At 46.9% G+C, this 13,313-nt stretch overlaps 3 protein-coding genes across 3 annotated transcripts; 1 reads left to right on the top strand and 2 right to left on the bottom strand.

The window, feature by feature from the left end:
* Nucleotides 1-185: 185 nt before the first annotated feature.
* N7482_004525 (aminoacyl transferase sphA) lies at nucleotides 186-1,938 on the bottom strand (the record flags this gene model as incomplete). The annotated part of the gene is made up of 3 exons (XM_056686650.1): nucleotides 186-851; nucleotides 917-1,059; nucleotides 1,116-1,938. 3 exons carry the CDS (start codon nucleotides 1,936-1,938, stop codon nucleotides 186-188), a joined length of 1,632 nt encoding a protein of 543 aa, XP_056545392.1.
* Nucleotides 1,939-2,317: 379 nt separating this feature from the next.
* N7482_004524 (cytochrome P450) lies at nucleotides 2,318-4,101 on the top strand (the record flags this gene model as incomplete). The annotated part of the gene is made up of 5 exons (XM_056686649.1): nucleotides 2,318-2,371; nucleotides 2,421-2,558; nucleotides 2,612-2,881; nucleotides 2,947-3,410; nucleotides 3,501-4,101. The coding sequence occupies 5 exons, from the start codon at nucleotides 2,318-2,320 to the stop codon at nucleotides 4,099-4,101; spliced, it is 1,527 nt and encodes a 508-aa protein (XP_056545391.1).
* A 71-nt stretch (nucleotides 4,102-4,172) lies between these two features.
* On the bottom strand, nucleotides 4,173-6,106 carry N7482_004523 (transcription factor sphG; the record flags this gene model as incomplete). The annotated part of the gene is made up of 5 exons (XM_056686648.1): nucleotides 4,173-4,393; nucleotides 4,449-4,711; nucleotides 4,842-5,181; nucleotides 5,251-5,458; nucleotides 5,513-6,106. The coding sequence occupies 5 exons, from the start codon at nucleotides 6,104-6,106 to the stop codon at nucleotides 4,173-4,175; spliced, it is 1,626 nt and encodes a 541-aa protein (XP_056545390.1).
* Between the last annotated feature and the right edge of the window lie 7,207 nt (nucleotides 6,107-13,313).

The following is a 13,313-nucleotide window of genomic DNA, read 5'->3' as shown; positions in this document are numbered from 1 at the left end:
AATTATAGGACACTCCTTCTACCGCAGCTAGTATCCTGGGAGGACTCTATCTTGGGGTAATTTTATAACGGAAGTGTTAAACGTGAATGATATTTGGGGAAACTATTTGAGGGACAGTAGAGAGTTGAGTTTCACCCTGAGACTGCCGAGTGTTTTCCTTCATATACATACCACGTGTGTACTCTTTAGTGTAACGCTGTCGTGATCCCGCGTTGGTCCGCTACAACCTGTACTTCATCTGAAATTGGATGGCCATTGCTATCCGCGGATACCTTGCGGCCATTGGTGCCGTTGGTTCCATCATGACCATTAGTGTCATTATGGCCGTCATGGTTGTTAACACCCTTGACACCCTTGGTTCCACTAGTACCCTTGGTGCCATTGTGGCAGTTGACACCGTTTGTACCGTTGGCGCCATTTTCGCCCTCCATTGCCATGAATGCGTAGACCTTGGCCGTCGCGCTCGGCACCGGCATCTTTGACTTCCCGCTCTCAATATCCAGCATCTCCTGCGACCACGTCGACATGGCGCGCACCAGCCCGTCCACCTCGGCCATGGTATTGGTGGCGTGAAAGCACAGCCTGACGCGGCTTTGGCCCTTGGGCACTACGGGGAAGTCGATGGGGAACGCGCAGAACTTGGCTAGCTGCAGGTGGAAGATGAGGAAGAAGTTGTACCTAGTGTTAGCCCGAGTTACGACAGGGCAGATCTGCGTCTGGAACGGGCGCGACTCCCACCCGTTGTAGACCGGCAGCCTGATGATGCCTGTCGCCAGGGCTTGCTGTATGGCAGGGTCCGCCGTGATGAGCTTGAAGAAGTGCGTTACGAGGTTCTGGATGTGGGATCGAGACTACACGGCGCACTGTCAGCAGGCTACGGCAAAAGATGAGCTGCGTGGAAGAGCATGCAACGAACCTCGCTGGCATTCTCGGATGCAATGAGCTTGTATGAGGCACGAATCGTGGCCAGCGTCACAAATGACGGGGCGGTGGTGAAGATGAGAGACCGCGCATTGTTGATCAGCATCAGCTTGATGGTCTCGCTTCCCAAAATCGCGGCTGTCAACAATTGTTAGCTCTAATGCCCGTCCAAAGGTGAGTATAGAGGAACCTACCGCCGGTGGAAGCCATCGTCTTTCCAAACGTGTACATGCGCACCGCAATCTCCTTCTCCAGACCAAGCTGGGTAACCAGCCCCTCGCCCTTGGGGCCCAAAATGCCCGTCGCATGCGCCTCGTCGACGATGAACTGTGCGTTTCCGACAGGGAAGAGCTCCTTGGCGATCTGGATGAGCTCGACCAGCGGCGCGACGTCGCCGTCCATGCTGTAGATGGACTCGACGGCAATGAGAACGCACCGCTCGCCGTCCCGGATGAGCTGCTGAGAATCACGGACTACCGTGAGCGTGTTCCTGAACGACTCTAGGTCGTTGTGGCGGAAGGGGAGTCGCAGCTCTGCCTTGGCCTTGGCCATGCCAACGTGGGTACTCGCGTGCACCAACGCGTCGTAGACAATGGCGTCTCCCTGCCTTGGAATGGCCTCGAAGATGGCCACATTGCCTTCGAACCCAGAGTTGACGATAATGGCCGACTCGGCGCCATGGAACTCGGCAATCTCCCTCTCCACCTGCTCGATGTAGTCGTTGTTCCCGTCAAACAGGCGAGGGCCTTTGCTCCCAATCTCGAAGTCGGGGTGCTGAGCGAGCTCCTCGAACAGGGCGTTCCGCAGCTCTCCCGTGGTAGCGAGGGAAAGGAAGTCGTTGGAGGAGAAGTCAATCTCCCCGCCACGCTTGCGAAAGGTGTAGAGGCTCTGCTTTGCGCGGCGGCTGTTGAGGACGTCCTCGAGGTTGCGGTAAAAGACGGAGGAAGCTGCCCGATCTGCGCTGGACTGACTCTGTTTCTGAGTCTGCAGCCAGTGAGACAGCATGGAAGCAGCCATTTTGCTTTATATGTAGGGCTGGGTGATCCCAGAGTTCGAGTGTTGCCGGGTTGTGTTCGCAGAGGAGCTCTTAATGCCGCCGCGAGGGCTTAACAGGAGTAAAAGCGCTTTTATATACCGGCCTTGACAATTGAGATGTATTTGAATTGCCGAATTTGACATTTTCCCGACTTTCCTGCCTGTTCTAGGTTTCCGTGACACGGAACCCGTGTGTCGGGGACTATAGCAGTGCGGGTTCCGGAATCCGGACCTGCTTTCTGTCGGCTGGTGGCGGCTACTCCGCGAAGGTAGGTTCTGTAGGTAACTAAAACGTCTGCTGTTTCTCATTAGTCCACCTTCCATGAGAGCTCTCTGCAAAGGGTCTATATTTCGTTGCATCATGGGTTCTTCTATCTTGAGCCTCCTGGGCACCGCGGCCTTCCGGTCTCGAGGCGTACGCCATCACTAACCTCTATCCAGGCGGGCCATTCCCAAAGCTGCAGTGGCAGCCATGCAACGTCTCGAGTACAGTCGCAACAATATTGGCGGTTTTTGCGCTGAACTATGTGATCCTATTTGCGTATTTCGACGTGGTATATCCCTCGTTCATCAGCCCACTGCGGCATATCCCTCGACCAAAGGTAGGTGGCCACTACCACACCACCCATGACGCTCATTCCTGAATACGTTGCAGTGGTGGCGGGCCCGAATAATTTACCGGCGATTCACAAAGACGCAAGGGGAAGCTCTCTCCGACCTGTTTTACGACACTCCGAACAATGGCATTTTGGCCGTCCGAGAACTCACAACTACTCGCCTGCTGGTGACGGCCCCGTCTCTACTGGCAGATCTACTGGTGCATCGATCATATGACTTCACAAAGGCTGAGAACACCCGCAACTTCCTCCGCGAGATCTGGGAAACGGGCTCGTCGTCGTTGAGGGAGACCAACACAAGTTTCTCCGTAAAAACACCCTGCCTGCGTTCGGATTCCGCCACATCAAAGATCTATACCCAATGATGTGGAAGAAGGCTCTCCTATGCACAGATGAAATCGAATCGGCCGCCGGATTGCATGGCGGGAATCCCGAAATCACAACAGACATGGCCGACTGGGCCAACAAGGTCACCCTCGACATCATCGGCATCGCCGGTCTGGGCCGCGACTTCAACGTGCTCCAAAACGGACATGACCAGATCGCGGACGACTACGAGGCCATCTTTGAGCCGAGCGTTGAGAAGATCCTGTACATCCTGCTGGCGGCGTGGTTCTCGTTCCCCATGGTGCGAATGCTGCCGTGGAAGATGAACGACCTGTTCAGGTCGAGGACGACGTCTCTGCGGGCGACGTGCAAGCAGCTGATTGAGTCTAAGATGGAGGGTATTCGGAAGCAGGAGCAGGACAACTTTGACATCTTGTCGGTGCTGATCCAGACTGACAATTTCTCTGTTGAAGAGCAGTCTGATCAACTGTTGACGTTCTTGGCAGCAGGGTACGTTCAGTTTGTTTACATCGACACTGGTCCATATCACCCGTCCCATCGTATCAAACACGTTGGCTAACTGTTTCATTCACTTGATAGACACGACACAACTGCGCCGGCACTGACTTGGTCGTGCTATCTGCTGGCTGTTGATCAAGCGCGACAAGAAACCCTTCGACGAGAGATTCAAGCTGCTTTGGCAGGAGCACAGCTAGGTCCCGACAACGCCGATATTGGTAGCATCTTGGAGCGCCTACCATTCTTAAATGCCGTCCTCAATGAAACCCTGCGCCTGTATCCCAGCGTCCCAGTCACCATTCGCGTGGCCATTCGCGACACCCGTCTCGGAGAGCAGTACATCCCCCAGGGCACGGAGATCCTCGTCTCCCCTTGGGTAATAAACAGATCCAAGCACGTCTGGGGAGCCAGCGCCGAAACATTCAAGCCAGAGCGCTGGATCGAGAACGGCCAGTCAGACAAGGCCAGTAGCAACTACGACTTCATGACCTTCTTGCACGGTCCCCGGAGCTGCATCGGGCAGAACTTTGCAAAGGCCGAGCTGAGGTGCCTGCTGGCGGCCATGGCGCTCCGCTTCTCCTGGACACTGGACATGGATGAGGCGGAGGTGGTGCCTGCTGGTGCCATAACGATAAAGCCTGCCAAGGGTCTGCGGTTGCGGTTGAAGACGGTCCAAAACTGACAATGATAGTATTAAGCGGTCCACTTGAATGGGTTTAGCTCTATAGAATTGTATTGCAGAAAGATCTTCGTCTAGAACAAGTCCGAGCCAAAGAGGTCCCCGTGGTTCACTCTGCTCTCCAGTTGGCTCACATCCACAAACAAGTCGCCGCCAGCATCTGGTACGTTAGAGAGCTTCGAGTCCGCGTAGATTTCCCCGAGATGGCACTGATGTATGGTGTCCAACGAGCCAATTGTTGTGCTGGCCATGCCACCCGCATCACCAGGCACATTAACTGCATCAATTTGCTCCCCTACATACCATTAGACAATATTCAAGCATCGTGGCAACACCTCACTCACACGTACTCTCGTACCATTGGTCCTGCATACTGACTGTACGTGCCTCTGAGTCCCCCCGAGCAAGCGAAACGGCAAAGTCAGTCAAGAGTTTGACGAAACAATGGAGTCTCGCGAGGTACGATTCTGGCGCGGACATGTCTGATGCTGCGGCGACCAATTTCAAGAATGACTGTAGTAGATGCAAGTCTTCCGCCTCAGCAATGCCCTCTCTGGTTACGATATGGCGGAAGAGCTGGAGGAAGGCTACTGGTGGGTAAGACGTAAGCAACCTGTGGGGGTCAAATTCCACTGATTAGCCGATACGTCTCTCAATCTCAGGGTCCTCTATCATAGAAATGGTTTATATCCTACCACAACAGAACTGTGTATCTCTCCGGCCCAGTTGCGTTTGAGGCATACCGAGCCAGGAGCCCTAGGCAGGCTCGGGACTGGTTGGTGATGCTGTCCTGATCCACATAGTCGCAGGCAGTCGGCATGGCTGCCAAGATGCTTATATAGTGGAACGAAATGGCTCGTGCGAGTTTTGTGCTATCCGCATCCCCAATTGACTTGCCTCGCTCCTGAACTCCTCCAGAATCGATGCGTTGTTGCCCGCGCCACCTCTCGAGCTCTTGTCTGATGGTGCTGACACCGCGCTGGAATGTGCGGACATCTTTTGTTCGAGGATCGCGTGAGTATAGAAGGCTAAAGACTTTTTCTTCGATCCTGGACAGCTCTAACCCATGACACCCGGTAGCCCCTGAATTAGCTGTCATCAAGCCCATGGCTGGGGCAGTCCCTATTATTAAAGACTCAGCCGGTGACTGACAAGGATGGGATCCGGTGGTCCAGCAAGTGGTTCTCTCCAATACACTCAGGCAATGGAGGATATTCCTCTTTTCTGCTCCCAACTCGGAGCCAGGCTGCTGTTCCGGGGGCTTTGAGTGATCTAGTCCGATGGACCGCGCCAAGTAAACAGCCAAGCTAAACGTGAGTCGCACCATATCATCCGTTAGATGCAGCTGCGCAACTCGACACTGCAGGGTCCCGTTAGCCAGTCCGATCATGATGCAGCTCTCGGTTTAAAAAACCAAAGACAAAAGTGCTTGAATATTTTCGATGCGCGGATGAACCAGTAGCTCGAGGTTATTAATGGCGCGCCGAGCATTCGTCACGAACGTTCTTGAGAAATCACCTTCCATGGGCGATGAAGCATTACAATTTGGAGAACGCGAGCGTGAGCGTCTCTCAGACTCTGCCTGGAGCGATTTGGTGGTCAATGTCAGGAGAATCATGTTGCTGGCACTGACAGCGTAGACCCGTTTCAGCCCAGGGTGTTGCTGAGCTTCACACGAGGAAGCGAGCTTATTAAACCCTTCGCGAGTCCATAGCGGGAGTATTGGGTTGAAAGACTCAAAGTAGCAACTCATCATGGCCTCCAGAATAGACTGGGGCGGTTTGACTGGCTGGCCGTCGGCTAAGAGTTTCGTTGGCTGATCCCAAGAGTCCATGAGCTGGACCAATTTCCTCGACGCAGAGATAGCCTCGAGTGTCCTGGACACGTCATTGCGTAGTCCGTCGAGAACGTTCTCCTTAACATCAAGGGCCAAGGCTCTCAGCGAGGTTGGTCCCATTAATCTCTCGGTGCGATCTTTGGCGAGGTATACTCGGTGGCGCAGTCCCATGGTATTCGACGATATCTCTAGTGAGTTTGGCTTGAAGTCAGAGTCTGCTCTGTGCGAAGACTCCAAAGCCGTGTTCGGTCGACATGGAGAGTGTGAACAGCTGGTGGCCGACGACGGCCTAAGGTCCATGTCCTCTAGTAGTCTCTGAATAGTGGCTATGGCGCCCTCGACTCTGTCGAAGCGATTGCTGAGCTCACTGATGTCCTTCTGCCTTTAAGGTCCGTAAGTAAAACGGGCATTTACATGCTCTCGGGGCTCTCAATTCCGGCAACCACGTCAACGGATGTACTTACAGGGCAAGTGTTTGGTTAGGCTTTTTACCTTGACCAGACAACGAGCATTCTTGGCCGAGGCGCGTGCAGTTGAAGCAGTGGGGACGCTCCCTCCCGCAACGAATCTTTTTTATGCGACATGGATCGCAGACTTTGACGTCAAGGATAAATTGTCAGCCTAGGTCAGCATGTAGATTGGGAATTGTTGGCGCCGTACCTATGTGGTGGTCCTTTGAAAGAGTCTGAGTGTCTGAGGTGTCAGATACGACCTAGAACTTTTTAATAACGGAGATGCTAGAACCACATTCGGACGTCTATTAAGTAGCCTACCTCCTCAGAAGTCAAACGGGATCGCTTTGCAGGATTCATGTCGTACCGAGCCGTGCTACACATCGAACGGCGGGACGACAAGTTTCACACCAAGTATGCGCAGACCAGTTCGTAGAACCCGTCCATCAGTACATTTTTATCCCTTTCCCTATGTGGAGATTGCGAAGAAGAAAAGGAAGGGAACGGTTCAGCTGATCCCCTCTTTTTTCCCTATCTGTGTCAGTACTATCTTTATCCAACCGGCTCGCTTCATCCCTCCCAGGTAGCTTGAGATTTGCGCCCGTAACTGCGCAACAATTTTGACAGGGGTCTGTATATGTCCTGTCTCCATCCTAATGCATGCAGCGTACAGGTACGCGGCGATGACGACTCACAGGGCGCATACAGTGGCGTTCCATTAGTTTCAAACTCCGTTCTTGACCGCCTTTACCTACCGCCCACTACATTCGGCTGACCGCTCCTGACCGCGCTACAACACACTCAGTATACGTATATTCCTCTATTGTTTTATGTTATTTAAAGCTATTTAAAGCTATTTACAGTAGACACTAAAAATGCCTCTATGTAGTAGTGTTTGGTGTAGAATACGAGGTTTTAACTAGCAGAAAATGTGGCAGAAAGTTAGGCGGTCAAAAACGGGGTTTCAAACTAATGGAACGCCACTGTACACACACGGACGGTCTGCCCTGTATGCCCTGTATTAAATGACAAATTGTCCCGTTTAACAACATTCAGTAACGTATCATTTTGCCTACTAACTGCGACCAGTCGGCTGTGCGTAACATCAGGGTGCGGGACGGGATTGTATTAGGAATCGACAGAACGGATTACTACAGTCCGGCTATCTCAGAATTATAGACGAGACGTAGCTCGAAGAGCTACAACAAGATCAACATCGGGCTAGCAGAAATACAGAGTTTAGGTCACCTGACCAAAGGATCTTCTTTATCCGGACTTCCGATAAGCATCCGCAGACCAGGACCTGCGGGTCTCGCACCGTGACAAACCTGAGAACCTCAGGGTCAGGTTCGAGGTTCCAACCTTTGGAACCTGAGTTGGACCATTTCGAGGCCTACCCTCTACAACGCTCGACCCTTTCTTAGTGCCCTTCGTTTGATTGAATCTTCGGTCGCTCAGAAATTGGGCAAAATAACCGCTAGACTAAAAATGCACCATGGGCAACATGCTTAGTCTATACCGTCATTTTCCATCTCGACATCTTTAGTAGGGCCCATCAAGTGACTAGGGTCTTGAGGGATTTTAGGGGCTCTGGTTCATATTCAATGAATTCCGAGATTCTAGTGCCTCTGCCAGTGAGCTCGGAGATGCCTAAAAAGCATAGTCCCCCGGGGCCTCCATAGTCGGCTGAGTGCCCCTCCCAACGCTGAAGTCATGATTCAGGTCCCTTTAGAAAATAAATGGTATTTTGTTGATATTAAATGAGTTACGAATTTCGTAGCCCCTCTAGGCAAGTTTAGGGGATGACCAAAAATAAGAAAAAAATATCAGTCCCTCTTGGCCGCAGTCAAGCCGTCGGACAAAAGCTTAGCAAGAACTACGTGTATGCACTAACATGTTCGGTTAGTTAGCGGCCCCCGTTGTGTGCCAACAATGTAACCCTATTAGCAGTATTGCTAACTGGATTGAGGACTTCGGTGATCTCCAGTTAAACCCCTTTACTGAGGGTCATCTCCCGGCAGTCGGAACACCACGCGATTTTTCTTTCGAATGCTAAAAGAATTAAATCTAATGAAACTCTAAATATTGGATACCCTACACGGAAGACTTTCCAGGGCTTCGACCATCATTCCTACATTTTGGCCCCCTGCTGCACAGTGTATACACACCTAGGTTCAAAAGGCAATGTTGTGTAATACGGATACTAGCAAGAATACTAGTTCATTCATTTTCTCTGTGATAATAGACTAGTCATGGTAATGAAAGTGGTAATGCAACTCCGTCGTATTGGAGGAACTCTCGCGATCATAGGTGTACATGGGTATATGTACATAGACCCGCCTGTCTCAGGTGATCAGATCCTTCGAGCTGCCCCGATGACATTTGGCGTCCAACTAAACCCAGATGGCACTAGATCCCCGCGCCCGGCCCGAGCCACGGCTTTCGTATCTTGCTTACGTCCCGCGACTACATTGGCCATTTTTTATTCATTTGCCATTCTGCGAGATGAGGTGGAATATTCACCAACACCGTCCCTTTCAGATACACATCGGTTAAAGTGTACGTCACCCACTCGCCGCATTGGTCCCACCCCTGGGCATAGTGGGGACGAGATTAATATTTTATTTGGGCATGGCTATGTAATTCCTACACGTGACGCCGATTTAGGTCCGATGCTGGCTTAATCGTCCCCCAAAAAATACGGGACACGTGATCATTGTCGGCTACGGGGGCAAAGTGTTCTTAGTCAATGACAGAATGCGGAAGAATTGTATCGCCTAGTAACGTGTAGGCCAATGAAGCCAGAGAGTGTGTATTGTAGAAAGCTAAGCTGCGCGTATAGAAATAGGGGGAAATGTGCCAAGGAGCTAATCAAAACAGGTTAGTAGCTAGCTGAATGATACTGGTGAAGGCCATATTTCGACAGTCAACAATATTTTCTTGTTTAACTTACGTTAACTAACTAGTTAACTACTGATCGGCCCAGTTCTCGTACTTCTCCTATAGTCAAAATGACATAATGCCGCATGCGGTGCAAAATGATCACACCCAACACAATGCAACATGTTTTATAGCCTATGATTTGGGCACGACGGCAATCTCCTATTCCAACGCACGATCCGTTCGTAGTGAAAAGTGTCACCGCACCTGAAATCTCACGGCGCTAATTCCGACGGCCCCGAACTAAATCCAGCCGGCAAGGCCGTGAGGGATCCATAGACCTCAGCGTGGTCCGGTCCTTGGTCTTTTTTCAATACAGTTGGGACCGGACCGTGGTCCCCCATGGTCCCGGAATACTGCCAAGAATACATAACGGGGAATAGGTAGAGCGTAATGCAAGACAGAGTTGAGAATAAATCAGGAGAATAAAGATGTACAATTCAAGGTATCTTAGGATATGTCCGTTCGGTCTCACGCCGACTTGAGCCTTTTAGGAAAAGGGGAAGACAATGTCAATTGATCGGCTCGACGCTTCTGCAGCATCTATACGATCTTGTCGTGTCCTCCAGAACAAGCAGCCTGTAGCGCATTTCCGTATAGCCCACCCTAGGAGTTGATATCAGCTTCCCTGTCGAGTAGTATCTATACGATCTTGTTGTATCCTCTATAATAAGCAGCCTAGAGCGTATTTCTGTATCGACCACCCTTAGTGTTAATATTAGCTTCCCTGTCGAGCAGTATCTATACGATCTTGTTATATCCTCTAGAATAAGCAGCCTAGAGCGTATTTCCGAGAAGCCTACCCTAGGCGTTAATATTAGCTTCCCTATCGAGTAGCATCTATACGATCTTATTATATCCTATAGAATAAGTAGCCTAGAGCGTATTTCCGTAATCCCTACCCTAGGCGTTAACATCAGCTCCTTTATCGAGCAGTATCTGTACTACCGTACTATATCTATTCAATAACGCCTATATAATAGGGTATATTAATATACCATCCGCGATATTCATATTATTTTCATCTACCTTAAGTAGATATTTAACCTCCTACTTCTAACTATTAAAGGCTGCTATATATAAAGTATTTAGCGTAGGCGTCCTATAGTATAGCCTAAATACCTTCTAAAAAATTAGAAACCACAGTAACTATAATTTTGCCCTTATATTATATAATTAATACAGTCGATAGATGATTCGTAGCCCGGAATTCAAAGCCATCATTCGTACATAATCCGGCTAATATACTACGGAATATTCTAAGAAAGCTCGAGTATCAGAGGGCTCTTCGTCCTTTTCTAAATCTTCTATTAATAGGTATCGTAAATAAATAGAACCTATTTAATCCTTAGCTTTACGGAGGCTCTATAGGTATACAGAATTAATAGTAATAGAAACAGTCTCTGCGATAAGGAATTCCCTTGCTATTTGATAAATAAGATAGATCTTTGAGTTATTAATAAAAATAAAAAGACTGTATAATCGTCGGAGCTTCTTACTAATCTACGACGAATCTAATCTCGACTTTAATATAGTCCGCGACTCTGGTAAGTGTTACGATTATGGAAAGAGCTAACTGGAAAAGTAACTAGGTACATTCACGAAATAATAAAGGTGAAGAAGGAAGAAACTATAGAGGCTCTAGTAACTATCTTATAGAGGGCTTATATAAATAGGCCCTATTAGTAGACTTCCGTAAAACCCAACTTGGGTCGAAGATCTCGACCCAGAACCCAACCTAGACTAGGTCCGTGTGAAGGATTACGTATTGGTCTGATATGGGGAAGCGTTGATATTAAAAGTGGTTATGTCATTCTTTATCATCACTCGGTATCGTTATTCCCTAATAAAAGAGAGTGTCCCGTTTTCTTTCAATCTAAATCGGCAAGATTCAGTCTTTGAAAAGAAGAACGGCTGAACTGTATCACAATTGTTTCATTATCTATTCGCCATCGATTCTTTACCTGATCGATAGGCCTTCTACCCTGACAAGTAGTAAAATCGTTATAATTTCTGAATCTTCTTCTTCGATTACCTAAAGAAAAGATAGCTCTACTATTATCGAACCTCCGACCGGTAATCCGATAAAGTGCTAGGCAGAATAATCGCGAAAATCTAGCGTCAGAACCTATTAGTAAAACTAGTAATATCACTATAATTAGCCTAGAGTTATCCGAAGAAACTATAGGTTCGGATATTGATCGAATTAATAAAGAAATAAGATAGATTCGATCTCGAATCAATTTGCTTAAATAATAAAAAAGATTAAAAGAAAGACTCTAAAATCTTCGAACATAAGTCCGAGAGTTAGACGGTCGCGAATTATTACCGAAAAGTCCTCCTTCCTCTAATAAAGGAAGAAGTAATATCAAAATCAAGAATATTCTAGTCTTTACCTATAAGTTTACTATATAATAACGATAAGACTAGTTAAATAATATAGAGTATACCTTTAAGATCTCTCTAAAGCGTTTTAAGACTGATAATAAACGTATTCTTGAAGTAATTATCTATATAGACTAATCGTATAGATAAAAATAGTACCGATATACTAAAGGAAAGGGTTCGATTAAATAGCGAAACGTTAAAAATTCTTAGAACTAATTTAAAGAATAGACGATTACCCTTATCTAAAACGCCCTTACCCTTAAGATAGATATAAAAATTAAATATAAAACGATACGACACCGAACCGACTAAGATCTAAGAGAGTTCTATAATAAACTCGATACCTTAGAATCTCACTTTCTAAAACTCGATAAAAGCGAACTAAGCCTAAACTTCTTTACTAAGCTTAGTAACCTATTACGCTAAAAAATATTAAAATACCGTTAACAGTTACCGAAAACTCGTAAAGAAATAATCGCTATTATAACCTATTTTTAGGAAATATTTTACGTAGATCGGAAACGAAAAGCTAATAAAACTTCACCGAATCGAGGTAATTCTTCGAATCGAGGTAATTCTTCGAATCGATCTTTAAAAAGAATAAAAGGAGGATCTAGATTATCTAATCGTAGAGGATCGAACTAAAATAACTAAGATAGAAACCCCTCCGATTTAAAACCGAAAGATAGCCGAAACCCTATCGGAAGAAATAGTAAATGTTTAGTTTACTATATTTATTAAAGTAACTCTTACCTTACTAATAGATATCCTAAGTAGAATTCTTCTAAAATCTAATTACTCGAAATATACTCGGATTAAGAGGGAAATAATTCCGAGTTAAATTAAACCCTATACCTTTAACTTAAATTCCCTAAGTAGGGATAGTTACACGATTATATATACCGATTTAGGTCCGAAATAATATCGAAACTTATATAGACCTAGATACTAGTGTAGAATATAATATCGTAAGTTAGTAATTTATTCGATAATATTAATTATAATAGGTAAAACTTTCAGTACCGATACTAGAAGCGATTAACCGGCGAAATATACCTTTATATAGTATTTAGAAAGTTCCTATTACTATTACTAATAGTCGAGGAACTACTAAAACTTTTAAAAGATCTTACGTAGCTATTAATCGAGACCCTCGCTTAGAAGGAAGTCCTATCCTTTTATTAATAACTACACTTCGAGAACTAAATGTATACCTTTTACTAACGAATTACTAGTAGTAGTTTAAAAACGAAGAAATTATTAATCTCTACCCCCGAAAATTTATAAAATTATATCGAAATTATATAACTATATTCGTAGTTATAAAAACCCTAGAAGAAATCTAGCTTCTAGGAGATTAAGAAGAAGAAACGGACGATATCTATACTAAAATACTACCGGAACTATACCGATTTAAAGACGTTTTTACCGTAGAAAATATAAATATCCTTCCTCCTTATAAATTAACCGACTATTTAATTCTAATTAAAAATAGAGCAGTCCCGCCGTATAGACTAATTTATCCACTTTCCCTTCGAGAACTAGAAGTATTACGAAACTATATCGATGAAAACCTAAAACTAGGGCGAATCCGTCCC

The sequence above is a fragment of the Penicillium canariense genome (genome assembly GCF_028826845.1).
Source record: "Penicillium canariense strain IBT 26290 chromosome Unknown utg000002l_segment0_segment0, whole genome shotgun sequence".
NCBI classification, from domain to species: Eukaryota; Fungi; Ascomycota; class Eurotiomycetes; order Eurotiales; family Aspergillaceae; genus Penicillium; species Penicillium canariense.
The sequence above is the reverse complement of the archived record's forward strand: the minus strand, read 5'-3'. Positions and strand labels throughout refer to the sequence as shown.